A 24,748-nucleotide genomic window follows, 5' to 3' on the forward strand; every position below is an offset into this window, starting at 1 on the left:
TAACTGTACCAGTGGTACTTGAGTGGCTTAAGCTTTTTTGCTGATACTATAAGGGAAACTACAGTGAAGATTTTTTTATGTCTTCCTGCTCATACATATGTGTCTTTAGGTACACATGCACACACATACTTAGAATTTTTGAGTAATAGAACACGTCCATCTTCAACTTTACTAATTACTGCCAAATTGCTTTCTGATATCGTTTTACCAATTTACCTTCTCACCTATAATACCATTATTTCTTATCACTCTCTTTGCTAACTTTTTATTGTTGACATAAACTTCGTCATTTTAATGGGTTTGAATTGATAACATTATTTTAATTTGTAGTTCTTTGACTACATAATGCATTTCTTAGCTATGTTAGTATTCTTTCCTGTTTTTGTTGTCCACATCTTTTTTCTGTTTTCCTGTTTTTCTGTAAATAATGCATTCTGGACACTTTCTTTGAGGATTATATAATTGCAATATTTATTTATGCCTTCTCTTTTTCACTTTGTTCAGGGTAACATTTGTTTTACAGAATAATGAAGTGAAATTTATCAGTCTATTCTTTTAGGGTTGGTGCTTTTCATTTTTGCTATTTTATTTAAGAAATATTTTCCTTTTTGGTTTCCTACTCAAGTAAATTTTCTCTACTTTGCAGTTAGAAAGATCTTTATTTTCTTTAGGAATGATAAAACTTTGTCATTTTACACTTATGTCTTTAATACACCTGAAATTTAATTTGTTTATGATAGGAGGGAGGGAACTAATTTGATTTTGTTTTCCATATGAATAATCAGTTGTGCATAATCCATTCCTTTCCCTAGTGGTTTGTAATGATATCTCTGTCATATATCAAGTTTCTATACATGTTAGGAGTGTGTGTTCTTTGTTGTTGCTTTTGTTTTGTTTCGGTATTATTGATATTTGGTGAGTTCTTTCAACCCTGTTCCTTAAGGAATTGCCTTGCTGCTTTGGGCATGTCTTCCCCATGTAATTTTAATAATCAGCTTGTCAGATTATGCACACCGAAAAAAATCTTGTTGGAATTTTTTTATTAGAATTCGACTGAGTTCATAGATTGATTTTTAAAAGTGGTGTCACAGATTTACTTGTTGAGTTCTCCCAAATAACACCATAATATAATCCTCCATTTGTTTTTAGGTCTTCTAATAAAGTTCTGTATTTTTCCCATTAATATCTTACACTTTTCTTTTATTAGGTTTATTCCTAGGTTAACTTACACTATTTTTTATTGTAAATAGCATCTGTTTTAAAATTACATATTCTAATTGTTTGTTGTTGCTGATCGCAACCTTGCTAATTTTTTTTTTTAACTTCTGATGATAGTTAGAGCCTCCCGCAAGACTGCTATGTAGTTAATTATATGTTCTGTAAATAATATAAGTTTGCATTTTCCTTCCAGTCTTTATACCTTTTATTTTTCTTGAGTTACTGCATTAGTTAGGCCTTTTAGTACAATGCTAAATAAATACCTGTGATAAGGATCCTCCTAACTTTAAAAGGAATGTTTCTAGAGTTCTTGTAACCATTGTTTGCTGTAGGTTTAGAAAGATAACCTTTATCTGATAACAGAAACTTGATCTGAGCAAGGAATTTTCTTTTTGTTCCTATTATTTTATAAAAATTCCTTATACATTGAATAGATATTGAAATTGTTCAGTTTTTTCTGTTAATGTTTTTATTTTCTTAATATGGTGAATTTGATTAATGTGTTTTCTAATGCATTAATTTCTATATGCCTTTTTGAGTTAAACTCAATTTGTTCAGGATGTTATAAAGGTGTATAATTTATTAAATACTTTTACGTGTGTATATTTAACTATTAGTTTATTTTCTTTAATGGTCATGAACTTTTGGGTTTTTAATTTATTTTAGTCACTTTTATGTTTCTAGTTAGTTTTCCCTTTTGAGTGTTCTTATACTTAAATATAAAAATATGTAATATGTATTTATATTTATTGGTATTAAGTTCATTATTCTCTACTATCATCTGTGTTAATGATCCTTTTTAAAAAAATTCCAACAAATTGTTAATTTTGTTTTTATTATGGACGTGATTTTTAAACTCTTAGAAGTAAATATTTGTTGATTCAAATTAACTCTTTGTGCATGTATATCTATATTTGGAACATTTCATGAAACTCAAAGGATTTCTTTCGCCCTGTCTTCTCTCACATTTAAGAATAATTAATAATTGAGAGTCCCTTTCAGTGTAAGGAAGAGAAAGGTATATACGATTAGATGTATATTTTTGTCACTCTTCTTTTCCCTTTCACCCCCTACCCACACACACATGGAATCTGATATAAGGAGAGGAAATAATTTATCTACCCACCTGCTTAATCTTTCTAAGCAACTCAATAAAATAAGTATCTCAGCCAGCTTCTGCAGCTTATAGAACTCTTGGAGTTATATGACTCTCATTATAAACTTGTATTTCAGGTTCTTGACATGTGGTCTGATAGCTTATAGAAATCTTCCAGTGTTATTTCATATTCACGACTAAATTTATATATGTTTTACAAAACAAAGTTATGAAAGATAAAAAGTAAACTGGCATCCAAGACTTACTCTGTAATTTTTGTCAAAAGAGAAGAAGTGAACAAATTCATCGTGTGTGTGTGTGTGTGTGTGTGTGTACACAGACACACGTGTAAGGATAGAAATAGCTACGCAAGAATATATACCATTAGAGAGGTTGAAATATAGAAAAAATATATGGACTATATTGATTAAATTATTAACAGTATGTGTTACTCTTGGTTGACTAACTTTTACTAAAAAGCCCAAATAGTATACACGTTAGGCATTCCAGGCCATGTGCTCTAAGTTACAAATATTTAACTGGCATTGTAGCACCAAAGCAGCCATAAGACCATATGTAAATGAGGAAGCATGTTGTGTTCTAATAAAACTTTATTTACAAAAACAGGTGGCAGGCCAGATTTGTCACATGGAGCTTATTTTACCTAACTTACAGATGTGAAGATTGATGGTTACTAGTGAGAATTGATGGGAAGTTGTAATATAATGCCATGACATTTTCTCATGAGTATGTTGTGCTGGTCTTGCTACTTGCATAAATTAGAGAAAATCTATTACTGCAAAACTGACCTGTATAATCTTACATACTAAAATGTATCATACTCATATACATAGAAATAGATGTATATATGCAATAAAGGTATTCACATTTATACTTTATAATGAGTTTTACCATTGACAGGTATTGGGCATTGAAAAGTTATTTGACATAGAGCCAGAAAAATCATTTTTAAATACTTTGTTTAATGATTTAAATGAAACTTTGAAAGTTGTTTAACTATGAATTCATACACTGTTCGTATTCATAGGCTAAAAGTCTGGAATTAGTTCATGACAAAAGATAAAAAATCTATGAAGAAAATGGTGCAATGATTATATGAAATTTTTTAGAGTAGTCAAGTCTCAAGATTTCTTAGAGTAATGAGTTGTTTGTTCATGATTTTGTTGAACTCTTAACAATAAAGTTTGTAAGGAGATAAAAAGTAACAGTGGTTTCCATGCAATTATCATTTGCCTCTTTGTAGTTTAAAGAATTCCCTTTTATTCTGCCTCCTTTATCCTTTGCTTCATCCAGTTCTTGAAGTCGCAGTACTCAGTACAGAAGGGCAGGTCCAAGACTTTAAATTTCCTCTGGGCATCAAAGGAGCAGGCAGCTCAATCCAACTCTCTGCAAATACTGTCAAACAGAACAGCAGGAACGGTAAGATGGAATAGTCTTTTAAAAATTGACGGGTTTTTTTGTTCAGTTAAACCTGTTCTAAAATGCAGAGTATTTCACTCCTAATATAACTAATACAGCTTAACATTTAAAAGCAGATTTAAAATAATGCTTTGCTGTTTCCCTAAACTTAATCGAAATAAAGAGTCCATCAGGACAGTTTTTTTTTTCATTTTCTTATTGTAATGTATCTTTTTTATTCATGTGTATTTCCTGTAAAATCATATGACTATTTTTACTTTCCTAGGGCTTGCAAAGTTGGTGTTCATCATTTACCGGAGTCTGGGACAGTTCCTTAGCACAGAAAATGCAACCATAAAACTGGGAGCTGACTTTATTGGTCGTAATAGCACCATTGCAGTGAATTCCCATGTCATTTCAGTTTCAATCAATAAAGAATCCAGCCGAGTATACTTGACAGATCCTGTGCTTTTTACCCTGCCACACATTGATGTAAGTTATGTATGTTAATGAAGTAGTGGAAGGTTATAAAACCATTGAGGACAAAAAGCAAAAGTAACTTTCTGGGGATAGGGAGACCGGCATGGAGAAATGGCAGAGAGGAGAGAAAGGCCCTTTCCATTAGAATTTCAAATGTTAGACCAGGTCAGAGTCACAAGTTTGTTTAAGTCTGTGAACATAAAATTAAATGAGGTTCAGTGATTATTAGAACTTAAGTGTATTCTTAATGAAAGCTAATACAGTAATCAACAGGAAAATGTAAACGACTGTAATTTGTTTTAGAATGAAAAGTAACTTTTACCTTAGGTAGCAGGATAGCTGAGTATTATTAACTGATAGGACTCCGTACCTTTTTAGTGTGGCAGATTATTTTTTTGTTTTGTTTTACTGATCATATTTGACACAAATACAAGGACTGTATTTTTAAACATCTAGATGTGATTCTTCTGTTGTGCCTTACAATGCAAGTTAGTAGTTAAAAAATGACACTGTGTTGAAATATTGTCTGAAGAATTTTGGCTGTTTTTATAAGTAGAGTGAATAAGTTCCCACAGATAGCTAAGTGGATCTCTAGAATTGGCAAAGAAAAATAAATCTGTGTGGCTGTTCTCTTCTTGTATCTGTTGTGGTTGATTCACTCTTTAAGAACTTTAAGAACTTTGACGTTGCTAACGTGTCAGTTGGAACGAAAAACGAGCCCAAAATGGAAAATGGATTTTAATATACTTGGTCCTTATAGAATTTTCTCAGAACAAATTCATGGCTCTAATTTTGTCAGAAAAGAAAAATGATTCTAATGTACCATCAGTATGTAAAATCATAAGATGGAAATTGTAATTGTGTAAAATGGGTCTTTGGTAATTTGAAGTACACTTTAGAGTGTTTCGGACTATAAAACCCCTTTAAGTCAGATATCTGCCTTGTATAACATAGTCTACAATTTTGCTGATGAAAAACTTTATAGTCCGAAACATGCAAAGTTTAATCTAAATTACCTTTTTCCACATATTAAACAATTGCTATTGCCATCTTAGAGTGTAAAATCCTAATTTTATCTTGTCATTTTATTTCCCAGCCTGACAATTATTTCAATGCAAACTGCTCCTTCTGGAACTACTCAGAGAGAACTATGATGGGATATTGGTCTACCCAGGGCTGCAAGCTGGTTGACACTAATAAAACTCGTACAACATGTGCATGCAGCCACCTAACCAATTTTGCAATTCTCATGGCCCACAGGGAAATTGCAGTAAGTATTTGCACTTATAATTAGTAGCAGAGAAAAACCTCAGAGATTCAAAACAGCTTGTGTAATAGACCCTTCTTTGGGTGCTTATCGTAACTAAAAAGCAAACAAAGTAATGTGGATTTCTAATTGTTTCTACACTGACCATATATTTTAGTAAGCCTTGGTACTATGTTGATTGTTACTTCTCCAAACCATGTGCTTTAGAGACTCCTAAGTTTTTCTCCTTTGGGCATGTTTGGCAGAGTCGGTCAGGGATTGAACAGCAATAGGTCATGCTAAAGAGAAAGGGCTCTGATGTTTATCCTGCCCTCCAAGTCTTGCATGTTTGAATCTCATAACAACTGTTATTTTGTTTCCTTACCATTTTGCAAAACTGCAGATTTTGAAATGTCAGAATGACTTCTGGAATGCTTCTTAGTATTCTTTTTTGTGATAATTAAGAAAATGATAGCTAGAAGAGAAAAATATTTTAAGAACTAAAACACGAACTCTCAAATCTGTTATGTACTTGACTCTTATATAAATATAATACAAAAACCCAAGGAGAAATTTAAAACTTAAAATTTGACTTATGTGTTAGCCTGGAAAATCATTAAAATGCCAATTATTTTTAATCATAACTAAGTATTCTTTATCCTACTATATATTTTCTCTGTTTATGTAGGTAATTATTTCAATCACTATTTTGAAATAATTGGGCTCTTGCATTCTTTTCTAGGTAAAATCTTCCACTTTTCATACATTGTTCTTTGGATATAAAAGTTGATAAAATAATATTGAACTCTGTTGTATAATCAAAATATCTTTTTAGTATTGTGCCCCATTTGAACACATAAATATTCAGAGAGTTTAGTATTAGTAAAAGATGAACTACCACATGTAAATGCTACCTTACCTTTAGGTATATGTAATGCAGGAATATTGACATTCCTCATATGTTTTTATTTTCAGTACAAAGATGGAGTTCACGAATTACTACTTACAGTCATCACCTGGGTGGGGATTGTCATTTCCCTTGTTTGCCTGGCTATTTGCATCTTCACCTTCTGCTTTTTCCGTGGTCTACAGAGTGACCGTAATACTATTCACAAGAACCTTTGTATCAACCTTTTCATTGCTGAATTTATTTTTCTCATAGGCATTGATAAGACAAAATACATGGTAAGTACCCCTTTAGTTTATTGACTTTGTATCTCTGAAAATTATTATAACAAGTGTGAATCCACTCATATGCTGATATTAATATTTGACCTTGTAACTTAATATAATTGACATGGCAATTATTGAAGGATAGTTTGTAATAAAAGCCCGATCATTAAGTAAAATTATTATGAGTTAATTGATTTCTTGAATTAAGGTACAGTTCTATTTTTCTGGGTTGTTATTAAGACACCTAATTTGCATAGAAGAATGCTGGGGATACTGAAATGAAAAGATCCTATTTTTACAATTTTCATTTCGCTCACATAGTCATTCTGACCAGTGATCATTTCTTCATATTCTAAGTAGTTTATTCATCATGAGGTCTCAATTTTAGAAATAGAACTTGATAATTAGCTAATTGTTCATCCTGTGTTCATCTGCGCTGGGGTGAATTTTAAGAAAGCTTCCCATAGGACAGGAAAATCATGTTAGGTAATTAGAGCCTGGGGTATTTGTCATTAAAGCAAATTTAAAACATTCTGTTACAGAAAAAAATAGAAATAATATGTTTGGAAACAAGTGTTCTAAAGACGTAAACAGATCATCTACAAGTAGAATATTCAGATTTCATAGTGGCTAATTCTAAAAGAGAAATCAAGATATGTTTTCTTACTTGCACAAAATTTCTCTAAAAACAGTAATGTCTTTTAGCGATGAAATTTCTAGCATACCTGGCAGTATCCTCTATAACCATTAAACTCTTCAAATTTGGCAGTGTTTATAATTCATTTCCATTTATGAATAATTTTAAAGAAGCAGTACTTTATTCTAAATAATGATGTATTTTAAAGGCAGCAGTGAGCCCTGTCAGGGACTATTTTATAATTTTGGAGCGGGCTGTTTATATTCATGCATTTTCTTTTGTGTTTTTTTTTTTTTTTTTTTATTCTTTTCCTTTATAGATTGCATGCTCAATATTTGCAGGACTTCTACACTTTTTCTTTTTGGCTGCTTTTGCTTGGATGTGCTTAGAAGGTGTGCAGCTCTATCTGATGCTAGTTGAAGTTTTTGAAAGTGAATATTCAAGAAAGAAATATTACTATGTTGCTGGTTACTTGTTTCCTGCCACAGTGGTTGGAGTTTCAGCTGCTATTGACTATAAGAGCTATGGAACAGAAAAAGTGTAAGTAATTGCAAGCGACCTGAGTGTTTTTCAAGTGAATAATTTTTTAAAGCCTGTTAGCTGTCAGTGAGGTTCCCTGACAGACTAAAATAGCCCCTGAAAGCTTTATTGGTGAGAGAATGGGCATGCCGTGCACAAATTACAATCAAGTCTTTTGTAATTTTCTAGGTTCAGAGGATTTGTACTCTGGCGAGGCAGATTCTAAATTATGGACTTTCTTTTTAACACAAAAGATTGACCTGAAACAAATTGAAAAAGTAAATAACTTTTTGGCCTTAGAAAGATATTAAGTAAAAATTCTTCAGAACTTAAAGCATCTGACAGGTTTAACGACTCAGTTTTAAGCTAATGCTTCATTAGCTCTCTTTATGCAGCCCACCCTCTAGCTAACTCTCATTCTGAATTGTGACAGTAGCACATTCCTTCCCATATGTTTTACTTTGATAATATTTTATCAGGCAGTTTGAAAGGATTAAAATAAGTCACTGTCTTTAATTTATAAAAATATAGATGTTTATGGAAAGTGACAGAAGGTAGGCATAGCCATGTTTCTAAGGATTTTGTTTGCTAAAGGCATGAATTTGCCTTCCAATTCTGTTCATTTTTCCCTTTGATAAAATTAGTTACATAAAGATTCTTTGGACTAAAGAAAGCTTTTTGACTGTACAAATGATGAAAGACAAATAAAAGAAACTCAGTGGGGATTCAGTGTTATATGAAAAATGAACCACTAGGTAAAATCTGTCTTAATACGTTTATGCATCCTTTACTAGTGTATGAGTTTATGCTTTGATTTTTTTTTTTCTAGTATTCATCCATTCCCAGTTGAGGTATTATATTTGTGCTATACAGTTTTGCAACAAACACAACATGTAAACTTTGTTTTTGTCTGTTATATTCCATAGGGTTAAACACTTTAGCACACATATAGATCTGAAAGGCAAAAATTGAAGATAAGAACTTGAAAATTGAAGATTTACAATAATGAGACAATTTGGAATATTGAATTTCAAGTTTCTCTTAGTAAAGTCAGAGGTCTTAAGAATTAGGGATTGGGGCATATTGGGGTTTATTATTTTCCCCATATAAGCATAATTATACTGTTATCAAATTTAAAACCTGAAATGAAAACGAGTAAGTTGAAGTAAATAAATTATTACTCTTTAAGTCAAAGCTAACTCAGAATTAATAAAATTGTTTTTGCCCATGATAAATGACTGTTCAAAGGCAACGTACAGATAGTTTTGTTAGATTTTCAAAATTCTGTCTTCCTTGTGATGTTGAGGATCCGTTGAAGCTCCTTGCTCAGTACATGCTCTTTTTTCACACTAGTTGCTGGCTTCATGTTGATAACTATTTTATATGGAGTTTCATTGGACCTGTTACCTTCATTATTCTGGTAAGCAGACTCTATTTTCCCTTCATTTTTAGCTTGCTGCTTCAGCAGTGTTATTGAAAAAGGGTAATTTGTTTTATTGTTAATTTATTGATGCATTCAAAAATTATAAACATGTGTAGCTTATGGGATAAAATTCCTTATTTTAAATTAGTATTATTGCTAATTAGTACTTTTCCTAAAAATCCTCTCTCCTCTAAAAAGTAGATTTTCTCATTTCTAATTTAGATAAAATGTCATATCATAATCTTAAAAAATATACTCCTATATAAGTCATATTAAGATTGAATGATTTGAAACTAGTTTGATACTTAGAAAGGAATAACTGAGATATATAGCATATTTTGTCTTTGAGTAGTGGAGTTTTTTTTTTTTTTTTGCTAAGAGTTTTAATTCAGCAAGTTAGGTCTCCAAAATCTGTAATATTAGTTCTGTACCAAGCCTGTGTAGCATTTATGAAATTAAATGAATGTTTTATGGAAGTGAAAGAACATTAGCTCAATATTTGTCTTAATTTCCATATAGTAGTTTAGTACTTTTAAATGTCCACACCCTAAGTTCTTTTCAGAGCACAAAATAATATTTTAAGCTTAGATTAATAAATGAATAATAAATCAATTTTAAACTCATTAGAAATAAAATTCTTTTTCTAAGACTTAAAATACCAAATAAAAATACTGGTTTTTAAGAACTTTTATTTTTAAATAAATTTGATATAAGTATAGGGACATTAGGTATTTTTAATTTCTTACATTATTGTTAATGAAATATTGTTAGTGAAATATTTGAAATATAGTTGAAATAAAAAAACGTAGCTAAAATATTTGGATTTCAGTATTTAAAACCTTTCACTCAGTTTTAGCATTATGTTGTTTCAAATAGGTGTTATTGACCTAAGATTGAAGAGGAAACATAAATAAGTTTAAATACTGCCCATATCTTTCTATTATTATTTAAGAGGTTTTTTTTTCCTTTAAAAAGTGACACAATGAGCTTATTAGGATATTTCTGTGATTAACTAGTGTTTCATAAAATTGAGAAAAGTTTTAGTGGTTCAAGGAAATTTAAAACTACTTGAAGCGTATGTGCTTTTGTCATTAAAATTAACTTTTTACATACTTATACAAAGCAAAATGAAAATTTGAGATGCATGCCTGTCTGAATCAAATCAGTAAAACATTCCCAAGTGTTCCTAGAAAGCTGATTTCTCAATAGAATTATTCAATCCAGATGATTGTCCCAGTTTTTGTTCTTGGTTTACTTATGTTAACACAGCCTGAGTCTATCTTGAGTTATAAGACAAATAGCTGACATGAAGAGAAGTGATCCTTAAAGATACAGGCATCTTTTTTCCCCTAAGCCTTTGGCCAAGCATGTTGATATTTTGAAAATTGTAAAGACCATGTTTAAGGATAGTTGTTCTATACCATTATCATGTGTTTACTTCTTTAGACTGCAGTTTTGTTTATTTTCTATCTCTAAAGACAAATACTGACTTAAGAGTATTAAGGAACATTTCACTTGGTGGAAGGAACTAATGTTCACACATACTCAGCTTCAGTAAGAACAGACATAAAGGACATTTTATTATATTGCCCATTTATGGTGTCTTTATTATCCTCTACCAAATCATTTAAGTTGAGATGTGAAGGACTTTGGGGAACAGTGTTCCCAACTTAAAACAAAACAAAACAGCAGGTAGCAATCACAGTACAGACCCTGGGAGTAATTCTTCTCTTGCAATTGCTTTGCCCTCTAATCGTCCCAACACAGAGAGCCACGGAGTGATAGAGAGTATATAAAACATTGTCTTGCATATATAACCTAAACTGAGATACAATATGATTGTACAGTACCTGTTTGTTGAATGTTAATATATTTACCTACATATGTCTTACTGGTAATAATGGGACACTTTAAAGTCAATTCAGACACAAATCTTGATATAAATTACATAGTGTACTGCACTTTTAAGGAGCATTCTTACAAGTTTTGCATTTCCAACTTTTCTGAATTGAAACCGTTTAACTTAGTAGTATTAAATAAGTGTACATTTTAAATAATGTTCTGTGAAGAAAAATAATATGCTATGGAAGATAAAACTTCCTACTTCCGTATTTCTATTGACCGCCTTGCCTACAGGCCACTAGAGTGATTATATCTATGAGGAAAGTACTTGTAAGTAATGAGCAGTGGGAAACCATTAGTATGCCTGAAATGGTTTAATGAAAGCTTGGATCATGACTCGTCAGGAGCTATTCTTATCATTTGGACAGCTCCATCTGCATCGTTAATAATTAATTCAGTTCAGTAAGAGTTCAGCTCAAACACTCATTTAGAAGTCTTCTTCAGAGAACACCTCTCTGGCTGTTGGTCCCTGGGAGAAATAGGTTTCTGCTTGGCTAACAGCAAAGATCTGGAGATACAAGTGCAGTTTTAGAGTTGCATTTGCCAGGTAGCAAAAGCTCCAGGGAGGACAAAAAGGGTCAGAACATGTGCGGTTCAGTGAGGTTACTTCAGAGTGGTGTTTCTGTTCTTCTGTCTTATCATATCCATGTCAGCACTGCAAACTGTGGATTGAATTTTAAGCTGCAAAGCTCAGGTGGATGTGATTTAATTGAGCAGGTTGATGACTAACACAAGCAGTGCATTCCTGTAATCTGAGGCACCTTTTTCTGTTTTCAAACTTTTTTGTATTCTCTTGTCACGAACATGGGTGATGGTTAGCTCTGCCCTATCATTAGGTAGTGATGAATTTTGTCAGCAAATTATACTGGAAGATTATTTAAACAATAATTTATGAAATTATTTGTCATTGGTAGAGAAAGAAGCCCACGTTTGATGATTTACTTTTTTTTTTTTTTTTTTTTTTTTTTTTTTTTTAGCTAAATAGGAACGTTTCTTCCTTCTGAATTTGCTGTCACTCTTTTACATAGAATTCTGTTGAGACGTCTGTGTACCTATTTCCCTACGCACACGTGCAGGCACACATAGAGCAGAGTTAAAATCTGATTAATTCCGGGATGAGTTGCCTCATCTTGGAATTAATCACCAGTGTGGGCATTTAAACTGTTGAGTTAACTGACATACAACGTGTAACACAATCCCATTAACCTGTACTTGCTGGGGCTTCTGTGAATGACTGACTTACCAGGTTTGGGCACATTTTTGTGTACATAGCTGTAACTTCGTCTTTTTCCTTTCTCACTGATGCATAACACCTTTCAACCTATCACCGAATACTTTGCTTAAACTCAGTAGTATTTATGTTGGAAAGAGAAAACAAAGAAGGCGGGGGGTAGGTGGGGGTGGTGGCTGCATTGGAATTGAAGGGAGGAATGGCAGCAGTTGGACCGTGGAGACATTCTTCTCCCTTGTCTTTTTGCCTGCCTTCCAGTGAGAAATAGGGAAAATTCCATGTTTGATGGTTGTGATTTCTTTTCTTTTTTAAATACATAACAAAGGCAGGAAGAAATAAAAGTGAGGAAAAAGAAATCACTTATTTTAACACCCTTCCCGTCCCCCCCCCCCAAAAAAAAAAAAGAAGCACAGAAGTATATGGCAGGAAAGAACCATTTCTGTCATGGGAAAAATGCCAAGAAGAAAGAATTGCAGCCAGTTAATTTCAAGAAGGTTCATTTGAAATTAATCTTTTTAGTCTTCATGTGGCTCTTTTTAGCAATAGATTTTATTATCAAAGATGTTTCTGTTTCCCTATCTGTTGTTCTAATTTCCAGTTATATTTTAAGAGAACAAGTAAGGAGTAGAAGAGAGGGGAGGAAATATCTGTTGAAGTATTTATTCTAGAAAATCATGTTTCTTATCCAAGTATATTATCTCCTAAAAAAGATCAAAGCAATAATATTTTTCCTCTGAAAATAAAAATTAGCATTTACATTTTTAAAGCATTGGAAAAATAAGAAAAGTCTAAACTCACATTTTAAAAGTTTTGTTTACACTTCAGTATATGTTCTATTTAATTCCACAAGATATTTCACTGTCATATATGTTGGTGGTAACATATTAAAATGTTCCATAGCTAAATGATATAAGTATTTTTTTTATTTCTCCAATAAAACTAGTAAATCGTATTAGTGAGGTTTTTGTTTGTTTGGTTTTTAAATGTAGAGTTAGGGAAAAGTATCTTAGCATTTTCTTATCATCTTATATTATGATTTACACTATATTTCTGGCATGCCTTTTTTTATAATTACTTTAACTTGAAATGATGATAGTTTGTCTTGTAAAGATACCATTGCCTTACTATTTGCCTGTCTTCCAGTCATATTTCAAAGGCAAATTAGTGTTGGATTTAACTATAACTTTCTTGGGACCTAAATATTAGTTCGTTGGCTATAATTTTTATTTTCAGTTTCTTTAAATTGGAGAATTCACACTCATGAATTCTGAGTTAAACTATCCTGCATATTTTATGATCATTTTCCTAATATTTTTAGCTGGTTTTATTAAAGAGACTCGCTTTTAAAATGTGTATTAGAAGTGTTTACTATTAAGTATGTTAGAAACAACAGCCTTTTATTTTGTGCTTGGCTTTTATGGGTTGCGTGATATTTACAAACCTGTGTGAGTATAACACAGATAGATTTGGGAAAACACAACTAACTGTTAAAACATACAATTTGGTTAGTAGGAGTAGACGTGTGTGGGCATTTTCGCCATTTGCAGATGATGGGATGGTAGTGTTTTATAAAGGAAATGGAGAACGAGTTATATTGGCAAGTCCATGAGGTAGAGGTCATTTGACAAGCACACTTCATGTTATTCAGGATTTCTTTCAGGCTGTATTTTACACATTGATTCATTTATCATTTATCTTCAACTCATTCATCATCTGAGTGACTTATAAATTGGATTACTCTTTATAGAAGTGGAACCTTTTTTAAAATATAAAACTAGTATATCTTTGTTTGGTTAGGAGGCTCCTAATTTTTTCTCCCATAATAAATTGATTAATTTTATTTGAAAAGTCTGTGGTTTGCGGAGCTAGACCACAGTACATTGAATCTCAGCACTCGTATTATAGTAGCTAAGCAGTAATCTTTGGCAAGATAACTAACATTGCAGATTTGTAAAATGGCTATCAAATGCTGCCTGCTACTGCCTCTAGAGATAAAATTATATGTTGTTGTTGGGTTCCCCTCCTTATAATTGTCTGAACCTTATGTATTGTGAATCTATTTCTAACTGGAAAAGAAAAAAACTAAACACATATACAAGTATGATGTTAAAAACCTTATTAAATTGACAGGAAAGGAAGGGAAGATGCATCTAACAGTCTATTTTGTGAGGATTAAATGAAATATGTTATCTGTGGCACATTCAACTTGATTAGAACTCATTTTTATCGAAAAGGGGATGTCTTTGTATCATATTTAGCTTTAATTCTATTTTTATGTAGTACATTTCATTTTTATTGGCAAATGCGTTAATTCTTAAATAACTGTTTTTACATAATTTTCTTCATTGAAAAGTATGGTTGGATGGATTTTCCCCCCTAAGATTTCACATTTTCTAGTCATTTTCTTTTCGTAGCATAATATTTTATACATCCACGTTTTTTCACATTCACATTATTTATTTTTTTTGTAGTTTATACATTGTAATACATAATAATTCTTTTTCCTTCCTGGAATCTACACTACTACTACTACTACTACTACTACTACTACTATTTTATTCCTTAGAGGATAATTCATATGCTTAGAAAATAATGAACACCAAATTGTGGCCCTGTAAGCTTCAGGAAATTGTTTAAGAAAAGGATGGGTTGGGGACAACCCTAGGTCCAGAAGTTTGGGGTGGAAATAAATAAACAAATAGTTTCATTAGGATATTCAGAGAGAAGTGTTGAGAGTTTTAAAGGATTTTAACTCTGAATCTGTAGAACAGCCTTTTTAACCTAAAAGTTGTAGCCATTTTCTCTGTTTATATGGGTTTTGGTTGGTTTGTTTTTAGGATATTTAGAGTTCTTGATTTTAGCCATTCCTTAAATTTGCCAGTTAAGTCTTACTGTTGCATAAAATAAAATATAAAAATACTGTTGCTTTTGACTTAAAAAAATTAGATATACTGTATCATATTTTTTTAAAACCAAATCAGATATTTACTGTACTGCCAGAAGGATCTCTCTGATTTCTCAAAGGAAGAAATTGTGTCTTACTTCCCCAAAGTACAATAAGAACATTCTTGTGTGAAGCATCAAAGTCAGTAAATATTTGTTGAGTAAGATGTATCACATTGTAATATCCCTGAAAGGGTAAGCATTTATTTATATTGTGATCAACTGGAATAATATTTAGAAAACTAGAAAAATGTTTCTACAAATATATTTACTTCTCTATACAAGTATTTTAAGAAATGAATTTTAAGTACCATTTTAAACAAAGAGCTTCTTTTGTCCTCTAGTAATTAACATAGAACACCATCTGCCAACACTTGCAAATTATGCCCATTTAACCTCATTTTATCCTTTAAGAAGAAATTCTACATCTAAGAGAAATGAAAAGGCACAGAGGACAAAATGACTGATAAACAGCTTAGATTAAAGCCTTCACTGTGTTCATAAACTCATTAGAAAGGACTTAGAAATTTTATTTATCTATGTCATTTTTCCTAATTACAAAATCAGAAGTGAGGGAAGAATAAAATATGTTATTTTATCAGATTGTATTGCGACTTAGTAAAAGTGATCATGTTACTATAACAAAGTTATGTCTGTTATCTACCACTAAGAAATAGCTCTTATCCTACATCCAGTGGGTCCTTTTTTAAATATAGCATTTGGGATTCAGCTGTCTTTAAATCATGTAAAGCTTCACAAAATAATTTTGTTCTGCCTTTTTTAAAGTAATATTCTGAAGTAAAGAAAATGTCAAAAAATCAAGGACCAATCTAGTTTAGTTCTATTTTTGCAGCATAAAAATGGAACCAACTGCCTTCCCTCTGTCCAGCATTCTGCCAGGTGTACATAGAAGCAAATGCAAATAGCAAACTTTTACCTCTCCTCAGTCAAAACACAACTCCTTTCTTCTAAGTTCACTCATGTTCATTTTCCAAAAGTTCCTTCCATGTCAGGTTCCATCTTCCCCAGTTTGCTTTTGTATGCACCTGGAAGTTTTACACAGCTGAATGTTCAGATGGACTTAAAATGGCCTTTCTTCAGAATTTACCTACTTCCATACAATATAGAGACTAGGAAAAAAGTAATGATGGCTTTTAGTAGTTCAATAATAAATTTATGTATATTTAAGTTTATTTTTCTTTATATACGGTGTTTCCCTGAAAATAAGACCTAGCCAAACCATCAGCTCTAACGCGTCTTTTGGAGCAAAAATTAATATAAGACTGGGTATAATATAATATAGTATATTATAGTATAACATAGCATAGCATAACATAGCGTAGCATAATATAATGTAAGACCCAGTCTTATATTAAATTTTGCTCCAAAAGACGCATTAGAGCTGATGATCCGACTAGGTCTTATTTTCGGGGAAACACGGTAGCTAACATTTTTCATATATTTTATTTAATTTGATCCTCACACTTCCAAATAGATTGTGCAAATGTTCTCCTCATTTAATCAGCCAAAATCAAAAGCTAGACACTCAACTAAGTCCAACAATCCTCCCATTATAAGCTACCCTTACTAAGGAATTTATAAATACCCTTTCTAAGGAATTTACTTCAATGTTTCCATTAGATGGTTTTTAGGCCCTGGAGTACCTCTAGCTTAAGAAACTAATTTAGGTATCTAATTTATTTAATCATCACCACAGGATACTGATTTAATGAGGTTGCAATTTCATGTCAAATGATCTATTAAAAAATCGATTGTACATAGCCAGAGTATTTTTTATTTAGACTTAACTTGATCATTGCATATGTAAATTAAAATTGAATCATTGTCTACTATCTACTCATGTTGTTGATATTTAAAACTGCATTAACTCATTAAATAAATATGCAAAAACTTTTTTTTCTTTGGTTGTAGTGGTCTAATTCTTTCTTTATTTGTTACAACAGCTAAATATTATCTTCCTGGTGATCACATTGTGCAAAATGGTGAAGCACTCTAACACTTTGAAACCAGATTCTAGCAGGTTGGAAAACATTAAGTAAGTATTTTGTATTTTAATTTTAGTGTGTGACAAACTAAGTGAAAGATATTCTCCACAGGGAATACATGAATACCTTCTATCAACTGTAGAAATTATTCAGAATGAAGTTTTACTGATCAAGGTTGAGAATCGCTGTGACCATGTCACAGACATTGGTCAAAAATGAGATAATTTCTGTCTTGATCTAGAGCCAAGAAATTGTTTCAGTGGCCATTGTGAAAATTTCATACCACTGTAGCAATTTCATTTGAATTTAAAATGCAGTTCAAAATGATGTTCCTGTTTGCATGGCTGATATGATTATATTAAGTTTGTTTTGTTAAATGACTTTTAATTTAAGCGTCCTGAGCAGTTTCTGCTTCTAATCTTGCTTTCCTAAGAGAATACAGTCTATTACTATCATTAACTTGGAGATTATTTGTTGTTTTCATGATAAATGTTAACTTTATTTCAGTGTTGAACAAAACCTGTAATATCCTATCAATGGAAAAATGCTATCTAATTAACAAAAAAAAGTGATAGCTGTTGAGTCATTAAGTCATCTTATGGAAGCATTTTCAGAGTTATCTTTTAAATATGATTCGTAATTTAAAATTTTATGAGGTATTCAAGTTGGTTATGGGATTGTGAAAAAATATTTTTAATGTAAAAAATGGCAGATCTATAGTAAGGGTAATTTTTTAAAAATTAGATGTTTTAGATAGGTTAGTGCCAGCTTCATTGCATGTTGCATGGTAAGAGAGAGAGCTAATCTTTAGCATCTCTCTCTTTTCTTCCTTTTCCTCTTTCTGTCTTCTCATCTACACCAGTAATTACCGTGTTTGTGATGGCTACTATAATACGGACTTACCTGGGTAAGGTAGAACCCTACATTAACAAATTTATGGCATGATTTATAGTTTTACAAATCCGTCAATATCATGAATTGCCCTTAATTTTTATAATTATTTTGGAATATCTAATTTGCTATAGTATTTTTAAACTATAATATGCCTTTATTTTTTAATTGCTTGCCTCTGCATTTTGACTTCCTTAATTTTGACTAATTTATAAAATATATAAATGCTTTCTTATTACTTTCTATTTTAATTCTGTCTAATAATTTTGTTTCTCTTTTCTGCTTATAATGCTTTCTAGCTATGAAGATAATAAGCCATTTATCAAGTAAGATCATTAGTTAGACATGGAATGCACTGACTTTAAATCCTTCTCATTCCGTCCTATTTTCTGCAGTTCTTTTTTCCTTAAGCTATTCATGATGAAATCGCTCCAAAATTACTTTATTTTGAAGTTGTTCTCATGTTTTTGTCCCATTTCAGCTAGGCTTCTTCATGCTTCAGTTATAAAACCTTAGGTTCACCTAGATTAGTTTATCAGAATCTGAAGTTTAGGTGCTGATTATCTGCCATTTAACCTTTCTGTATGTGTCACATTATTCAGTGTCATGGGTACACCACAGGAATAAAAATACAGGAGTAAACTAAGTACTCCTAATTTCTTTTACCAAAATGCACATAAAAGACAATAAAGTCATGGGGATGTTTTACACCTTGTATTTTAATATAGTTTTGATACCTTGTTTATTCTGGAGTAAGAAAAGGTCATACCTGCTGTTGCTGTTTTCTCTGGAGGCTGCAGTACTAAATGCTATTGTTTTTTCTTTAATCAATGAAAGGTTAAAGCCAAAATGCTGTTGAATTTGAATGTGAACATAGAGAAAGTCAACTGCTACTACTGATATGTTAATATTTAAGTGTGCTATGTGTTGTTCTCTCATTGAACCTGTTAATAAAATTCACTTTATTTTTTCAGGTCTTGGGTGCTTGGCGCTTTTGCTCTTCTATGTCTTCTTGGCCTAACCTGGTCATTTGGGTTGCTTTTTATTAATGAGGAGACTATTGTGATGGCATATCTCTTCACCATCTTTAATGCTTTCCAGGGAGTGTTCATTTTCATCTTTCATTGTGCTCTCCAAAAGAAAGTAAGTGAAAACACCTAAGAGTTCTGCTTGCTTGTTCTTTTATTGGAAGTAATAGATATAATAGAGATTTTAAATTACAGTTGGCATTATTAAATAGCATATTTTTAATCATAAATTAATGCATATCTGGAAATTCAGGCTTCACATATAAAGTATGTCAGTAGTCAGTTTTGGATCTCAATTTGGGAATGTTATAAACTAGATACTTATGTTAAGATTTCTTTGCTAGGGAGGTCTATAAAAATGTTTTATGTAAAGTGTATACAAGAGAAAGAAAAGGTTAAATAATCTTGTTCTTTGCTCGATAAAGGGAATGCAGTGGTCCAAAAGAAACTGAGTATAAGGATAAATGCCTTTAATTTAAAAGCACCAAACATACAAAACATTAATATTAATGTTGCTTTTTGAGTAATTTTAATAGATCTAAAATCCAATAATTTAATATCTCATATTTTATTATTTTGTCCTGATTTTATACTTAGTGTAGTAAGCAAAAATGATTTCAAAAATTAATGTTTTAAGATGAAAAACTTCAACCTGTTACAGGAAGACACAGTCTAAGAGAATAGCTTAGCACCACTTAAGTTTAAAATTTTCATGCCTTTCACTAGGTATCATCCTTTCCCTGTCTGCATACCTAATGTAGTCTTTTTATTCTGTTATTACTAGTTGGTCACTTAAATTGGACAGAGAAATAGAATTGTGAAAGTGAAAACTATTATGTTTTCATTCCTGACAAGATGATAGTGTTGTTACTTCTATCAGTTTTGAATAAGCTATAATTTTGAGATAATGGCAGTGGAATGTGCAGTACTGACAGATAATGTACATTCACAGCAATATAGACATTAGGCAAAACCAACAACGGAGGGTATTATTTGGCTAAAATACAATTTCGATTGCCATTGTCTTGGTTATACAGCATTTCAGAGCAGTTAATAGCCATTAAATGTGCAGAAATTCTTTGTAAGGTATCATGTTATTTAATAACACTGAATTTTAACTTTCTAAACATTATACAGGTATAACCTTAGTAATTACTTCGGTTTTCATATCTTTTTTACTTTATCAATGAGCATTTCGTATACATGCATATGATAGCATTCAAAATTTCTGCCAGGTTATTTTGAGATAAAGCATAAACTGTGCAGAAAAAGGGTGAGCTAGCCATTATTTCCTCGTAGAGTTATATGTATTAATTGAAGAGAGAGATTTTGCTATGCTTTTTCATTCCAATTACACTTTAAAAGCATTGTGTTGTACTTCTCTGGACATGTTCTACTTAGGCTTGGATATATCCTTTTGAGTACTGCCAGGATGAGTTGTTAAGAATCTGATATAAAATGATTTGTTAAAATCATGGTTCTTACTACTTGAGTGAGCATATTTAGGCAAAGAAAATGCTTTGAAAGTTCAACTCATTGTTATTTGTTCTAATAGGTGTAATTAAATAAAGCTAAGAGGATGAAAATGCGAGTGCACTTAGATTTAAAAGATTATCTAGTGATTTTAATTCTCTCATTTTGCAAGGAATAAGTGTCAACGTCATGGTCTTTGCAGGCAGATACTGAGCACAGAACTGTGAGGGTTTTTTGGTGACCTACTAGAAAAAAACAATTTCTTATGCAGTGTCTCCGTGTCTGTCTTATAATTTCAGTCTGGCTCTAAGCCACAACAAAACATGTTCATATGCCAGTATAGCTGCATTGAATCCAGCACTCTCCCCCATTCCTCCCAATTTTGTTCCACCTCTCCAGGTGCTCTATTATTTAGTGAATGTTTAGACTTCACTCTTTTTTTTTTTTTTTTTTTTAATGAGGGTGCCGCTCACAGTGGCCCATGCAGGGATCGAACCGGCAACCTTGGTGTTACTGTTTTAGCACTATGCTCTAACCAACTGAGCTAACAGGCCACCCCTGGACCCCACTTTTTAAAGTTTACTTTAAACTTTCTTTTAGGCCGAATCACTTTTTTATCTATTCATATGTCCAAGCTTCAGGGGAAAAGGGAAATTACATGGGTAACTCATTAATGTGAATGGAAATTGCACAAATAGTCCCCTTGTGTGCTAATGAAGTGAATAGGCGATACTAAATATTAAAGCTCGACACATCAGAAAATGAAGAAAACATTCCATCCTAGTTAATGGCATATTATCAAAGTATTATTTTTCTTTATTCTTGTGCCAAAGTAGTCTTGTCATTTTTATAAAGAGGTTACCCGCCAAACTATGCAATCCAGTAAAAAAAAGTTTATATGTCGACCTACCTAAGAGGACATGAAGCGTATAAAACTTAAATGACTGACTTACGATTGGTTAAATGTAATTAAGCAAGGGAAATACTAAATTTTTGGTCCTATTTTCTTAGCACGAAATGTAAAATTGGGCCAAGTATATAGATAAAACAAGGCTTTTAAAAGATTACTATTGTATTAATTAATAACATTTACCTAATAACAAGGTATAAAGCATTACCACATAACATCAGATTTTAAAGATTTTCCTAGCCAGTCTAGTGGACAGAGATAATTTTTCTGATTACTATTTCATCATTTTCAATGGAACTTGATTTTGTAAGTTCAGTTTATTTTCTTCACGGACGAATGGTAGTGGAACTTAACTCTTCCTGATGGTCTCCACTGCTCATTCAATTAGAGAGACAGAGAAGCGAGTATGTTTATATTAATCGCTCTGTTTCCTGGTTATTCAATGCAGGTACGAAAAGAATACGGCAAGTGCTTCAGACACTCTTACTGCTGCGGCGGCCTCCCTACTGAGAGCCCCCACAGTTCCGTGAAGGCATCAACCACCAGAACCAGTGCTCGGTATTCCTCTGGCACACAGGTAACAAAGAATGTGACAGCATCTTTAATTAACCTTCTTTACGGAAAGCCTACTGAGACAGGTTCTGTTCAGATGCACTAATTGTCTCCTCATTATAATCATCTAGGTAGCAAATACTGGCTTTTTTAGTGTTTTTGTTTTTAATTTCTTCCTAAGTGTTGCTTCAAGGTGTTTCTTTAGGTGTGAACATCCTTTTTTGAGAGGTAAACTTCTTTAAGTATACTTTGTAATCTTTGGCTACCTTAAGCTCATACAGCAGCACAATGCTCGTCGTGGGCACTCAGTAAACATTTGTTGAATAATCAGTCATTCTCCACGTTAAAAATAAAAGCAATAAAAGAAAAATTTTTAAGAGTAGAAGATTAAATACCCCTTCGTAGAGTAGCAACAGAACAGGATAGCCTTCCTTAGTTTTAGACCAGAATCAACACACATTTTCTCTTAAAAGGCTAACAGATAAATCCTACACAGATTGTTAGGGTAAATCTTTGTGTGTCTTTAATAAGGTAAGCTTGGGGAAACTAACATAACATATGTCTTGCTATTTTATGTTGATAGAGTCGTATAAGAAGGATGTGGAATGACACTGTGAGAAAACAATCTGAATCTTCTTTTATCTCAGGTGACATCAATAGCACTTCAACACTTAATCAAGGTCAGTTTCTAGGAAAATTTGAGTTTACAATATAAATTTTGTACCTTTTGCCAATTTACAATAACTTTAGAGAAAATGGGGACCTTTTCTCTCAAATGGGTTTATATCACAAGCTCCTAAAAGCTGTTGAGTCAACTTTTATCCTATATTAAAGTACATATAAATTATTTTTATTCAGTAATGTAATGCAAAAACTATAATTTTGAACTCCACATTAACAGAGTAAGGGTAGAAAAAGTAATTACTGAAAATATAATTGCCACAGATTAAAATATTTTCCTAGTGAGTACAAATTTATCCTTCAAACTGAGACATTTATGCACGTTTTCTTCTTAAAACATTAATACAATTAGATTTACTACTATTCACTTTAAATAGTGCCAATTTTGTAGTGAAAGTTCTTATTTGCAAAATTTTTTTATTTTACATTTCTTTCAAAAAGTAAAAAGTGTGATAATATTTATAGTAAATCTTCATAAACAATTAAAATGCATGAGAATTTACAAAGTAATTTTTTCTCTTTGAATTAGTGTTTTTCATGGGTCTACTGTGACCCCATAAAATTTGTCATATAACCAGTATAATTCTTATTTAAAATAAGCTGGCAAATAAAATATTTTACCAAGATTAGGACCCAAGTGCATGTCCACACACATGTTCCTGAATGCAAGCTTAGCAAATTTCAGTTTGGTATGAAAAAAATCATGTTATTGTATATATCCTTGGAAAGGTAATTTATCAGGTAATTTCCGTTTTGATGTACTGGTTGGTAATATAACGTATTGTATCACAGTGAAATATTGAGGACAGTTTTCATTGTTGATATTATTCTGATGAGAGTTTGGTTTAAAATGAAAAGAGGAGTATGTATGGAATCAAAACCAAGTTGAATTTTAAAATATTTTTAGTCAGATTACATTAACTATGCAAAATATATGTTTGATAAGTATTGAAAGGTTTGTAGTTTGTCAGTTAGGATGAATGAAATGTATGTTTATTCCATTGCTCTGATGTTTTACCTAGTTTTGTTAAGATGACTATCAAAAAGGAAATGAATTATTCAGTGATTCATTTTTGAAACCTGGCAAATAAGATTACAAATGAAAATTCTTGTTATATAAAATTTGTGAATGGTCTAATAATTCATTATACCCAGTCTCTTCCCCCCCGCCCCCTCAGCATGTGTGCTCTTGCATTTACTAAGAGAAGCTTTGTGCAATGTGTCATACTTTTTATCTGTTTGAAGTTGTTTTTCCTCTTGCTTGTATCAAAGTTGGTATTAACACAGATGTTTCCATGAGGGATAATCCCACACCTGTAAATTCTGAAAGTTTGAGATTCCCTCTTCTGGGCCTCAGTGGTTAGGTTTTTAATATTAAGCAGTAACATCTTGAAACATAATGTTGATCTCTGTGCATTTAATTGCCATTTTTGTTTAACAGTGATTTTGTATAAATTAGTAAATGTCATCCTCAGCAGGTGTTTACTTGGGGGACTTAGGAAGCACCTGTGAATTACTGAAATTTAACTTCCCTCTCCCCTTTCTCCTTCAAATCAGTAGTTCAAATACAGTTAGAAAATTTCAGCAGATTTTCTGTTGCCAACTTGTCTACTACCCTTGATGAATACAAAAAGTACTTTACTGCAACTGTAACACTAAAATAAGAAAACTGATGTATTTTTTCTTTTCTTTCTTTTTTTTTCTTTCTTTCTTTCTTTTTTTTTTTTTGGCTTTAGGAATGACTGGCAATTACCTACTAACAAACCCTCTTCTTCGACCCCACGGCACTAACAACCCCTATAACACATTGCTCGCTGAAACAGTTGTATGTAATGCCCCTTCTGCTCCTGTATTTAACTCACCAGGTGTGCTTTTACTTAAGAATAAAACTACCTTTCTTTATTGCTAAACAGAGCTCTG

The 24,748-nt window shown here is 31.9% G+C and overlaps 1 protein-coding gene and 1 non-coding gene across 24 annotated transcripts in view; one reads left to right on the forward strand and one right to left on the reverse strand.

Moving 5' to 3' along the window:
• ADGRL2 (adhesion G protein-coupled receptor L2) overlaps positions 1 to 24,748 on the forward strand; it is a 262,905-nt gene that overhangs the window by 230,620 nt on the left and 7,537 nt on the right. For 10 of the 23 annotated variants that reach the window (XM_033114136.1, XM_033114127.1, XM_033114121.1 and 7 more), the window contains 11 exons: positions 3,629 to 3,754; positions 4,020 to 4,225; positions 5,310 to 5,483; positions 6,435 to 6,644; positions 7,589 to 7,809; positions 9,142 to 9,208; positions 17,252 to 17,343; positions 19,159 to 19,327; positions 22,044 to 22,172; positions 22,731 to 22,827; positions 24,565 to 24,693. In XM_033114136.1, the coding sequence (XP_032970027.1) occupies positions 3,629 to 3,754; positions 4,020 to 4,225; positions 5,310 to 5,483; positions 6,435 to 6,644; positions 7,589 to 7,809; positions 9,142 to 9,208; positions 17,252 to 17,343; positions 19,159 to 19,327; positions 22,044 to 22,172; positions 22,731 to 22,827; positions 24,565 to 24,693 (1,620 nt within the window). Of the gene's footprint in view, positions 1 to 3,628; positions 3,755 to 4,019; positions 4,226 to 5,309; positions 5,484 to 6,434; positions 6,645 to 7,588; positions 7,810 to 9,141; positions 9,209 to 17,251; positions 17,344 to 18,155; positions 18,201 to 19,158; positions 19,328 to 22,043; positions 22,173 to 22,730; positions 22,828 to 24,564; positions 24,694 to 24,748 lie in introns of all 23 variants that reach the window. The other 13 variants (XM_033114137.1, XM_033114139.1, XM_033114138.1 and 10 more) reach the window with 3 other exon arrangements.
• Positions 21,161 to 21,239, reverse strand: TRNAF-AAA (transfer RNA phenylalanine (anticodon AAA)). The gene is given in 2 exon segments: positions 21,161 to 21,196; positions 21,202 to 21,239. It is a non-coding gene; the product is annotated as a tRNA-Phe (tRNA).

Source organism: Rhinolophus ferrumequinum, chromosome 9 (assembly GCF_004115265.2).
Source record: "Rhinolophus ferrumequinum isolate MPI-CBG mRhiFer1 chromosome 9, mRhiFer1_v1.p, whole genome shotgun sequence".
In the NCBI taxonomy this organism is placed as follows: domain Eukaryota; kingdom Metazoa; phylum Chordata; class Mammalia; order Chiroptera; family Rhinolophidae; genus Rhinolophus; species Rhinolophus ferrumequinum.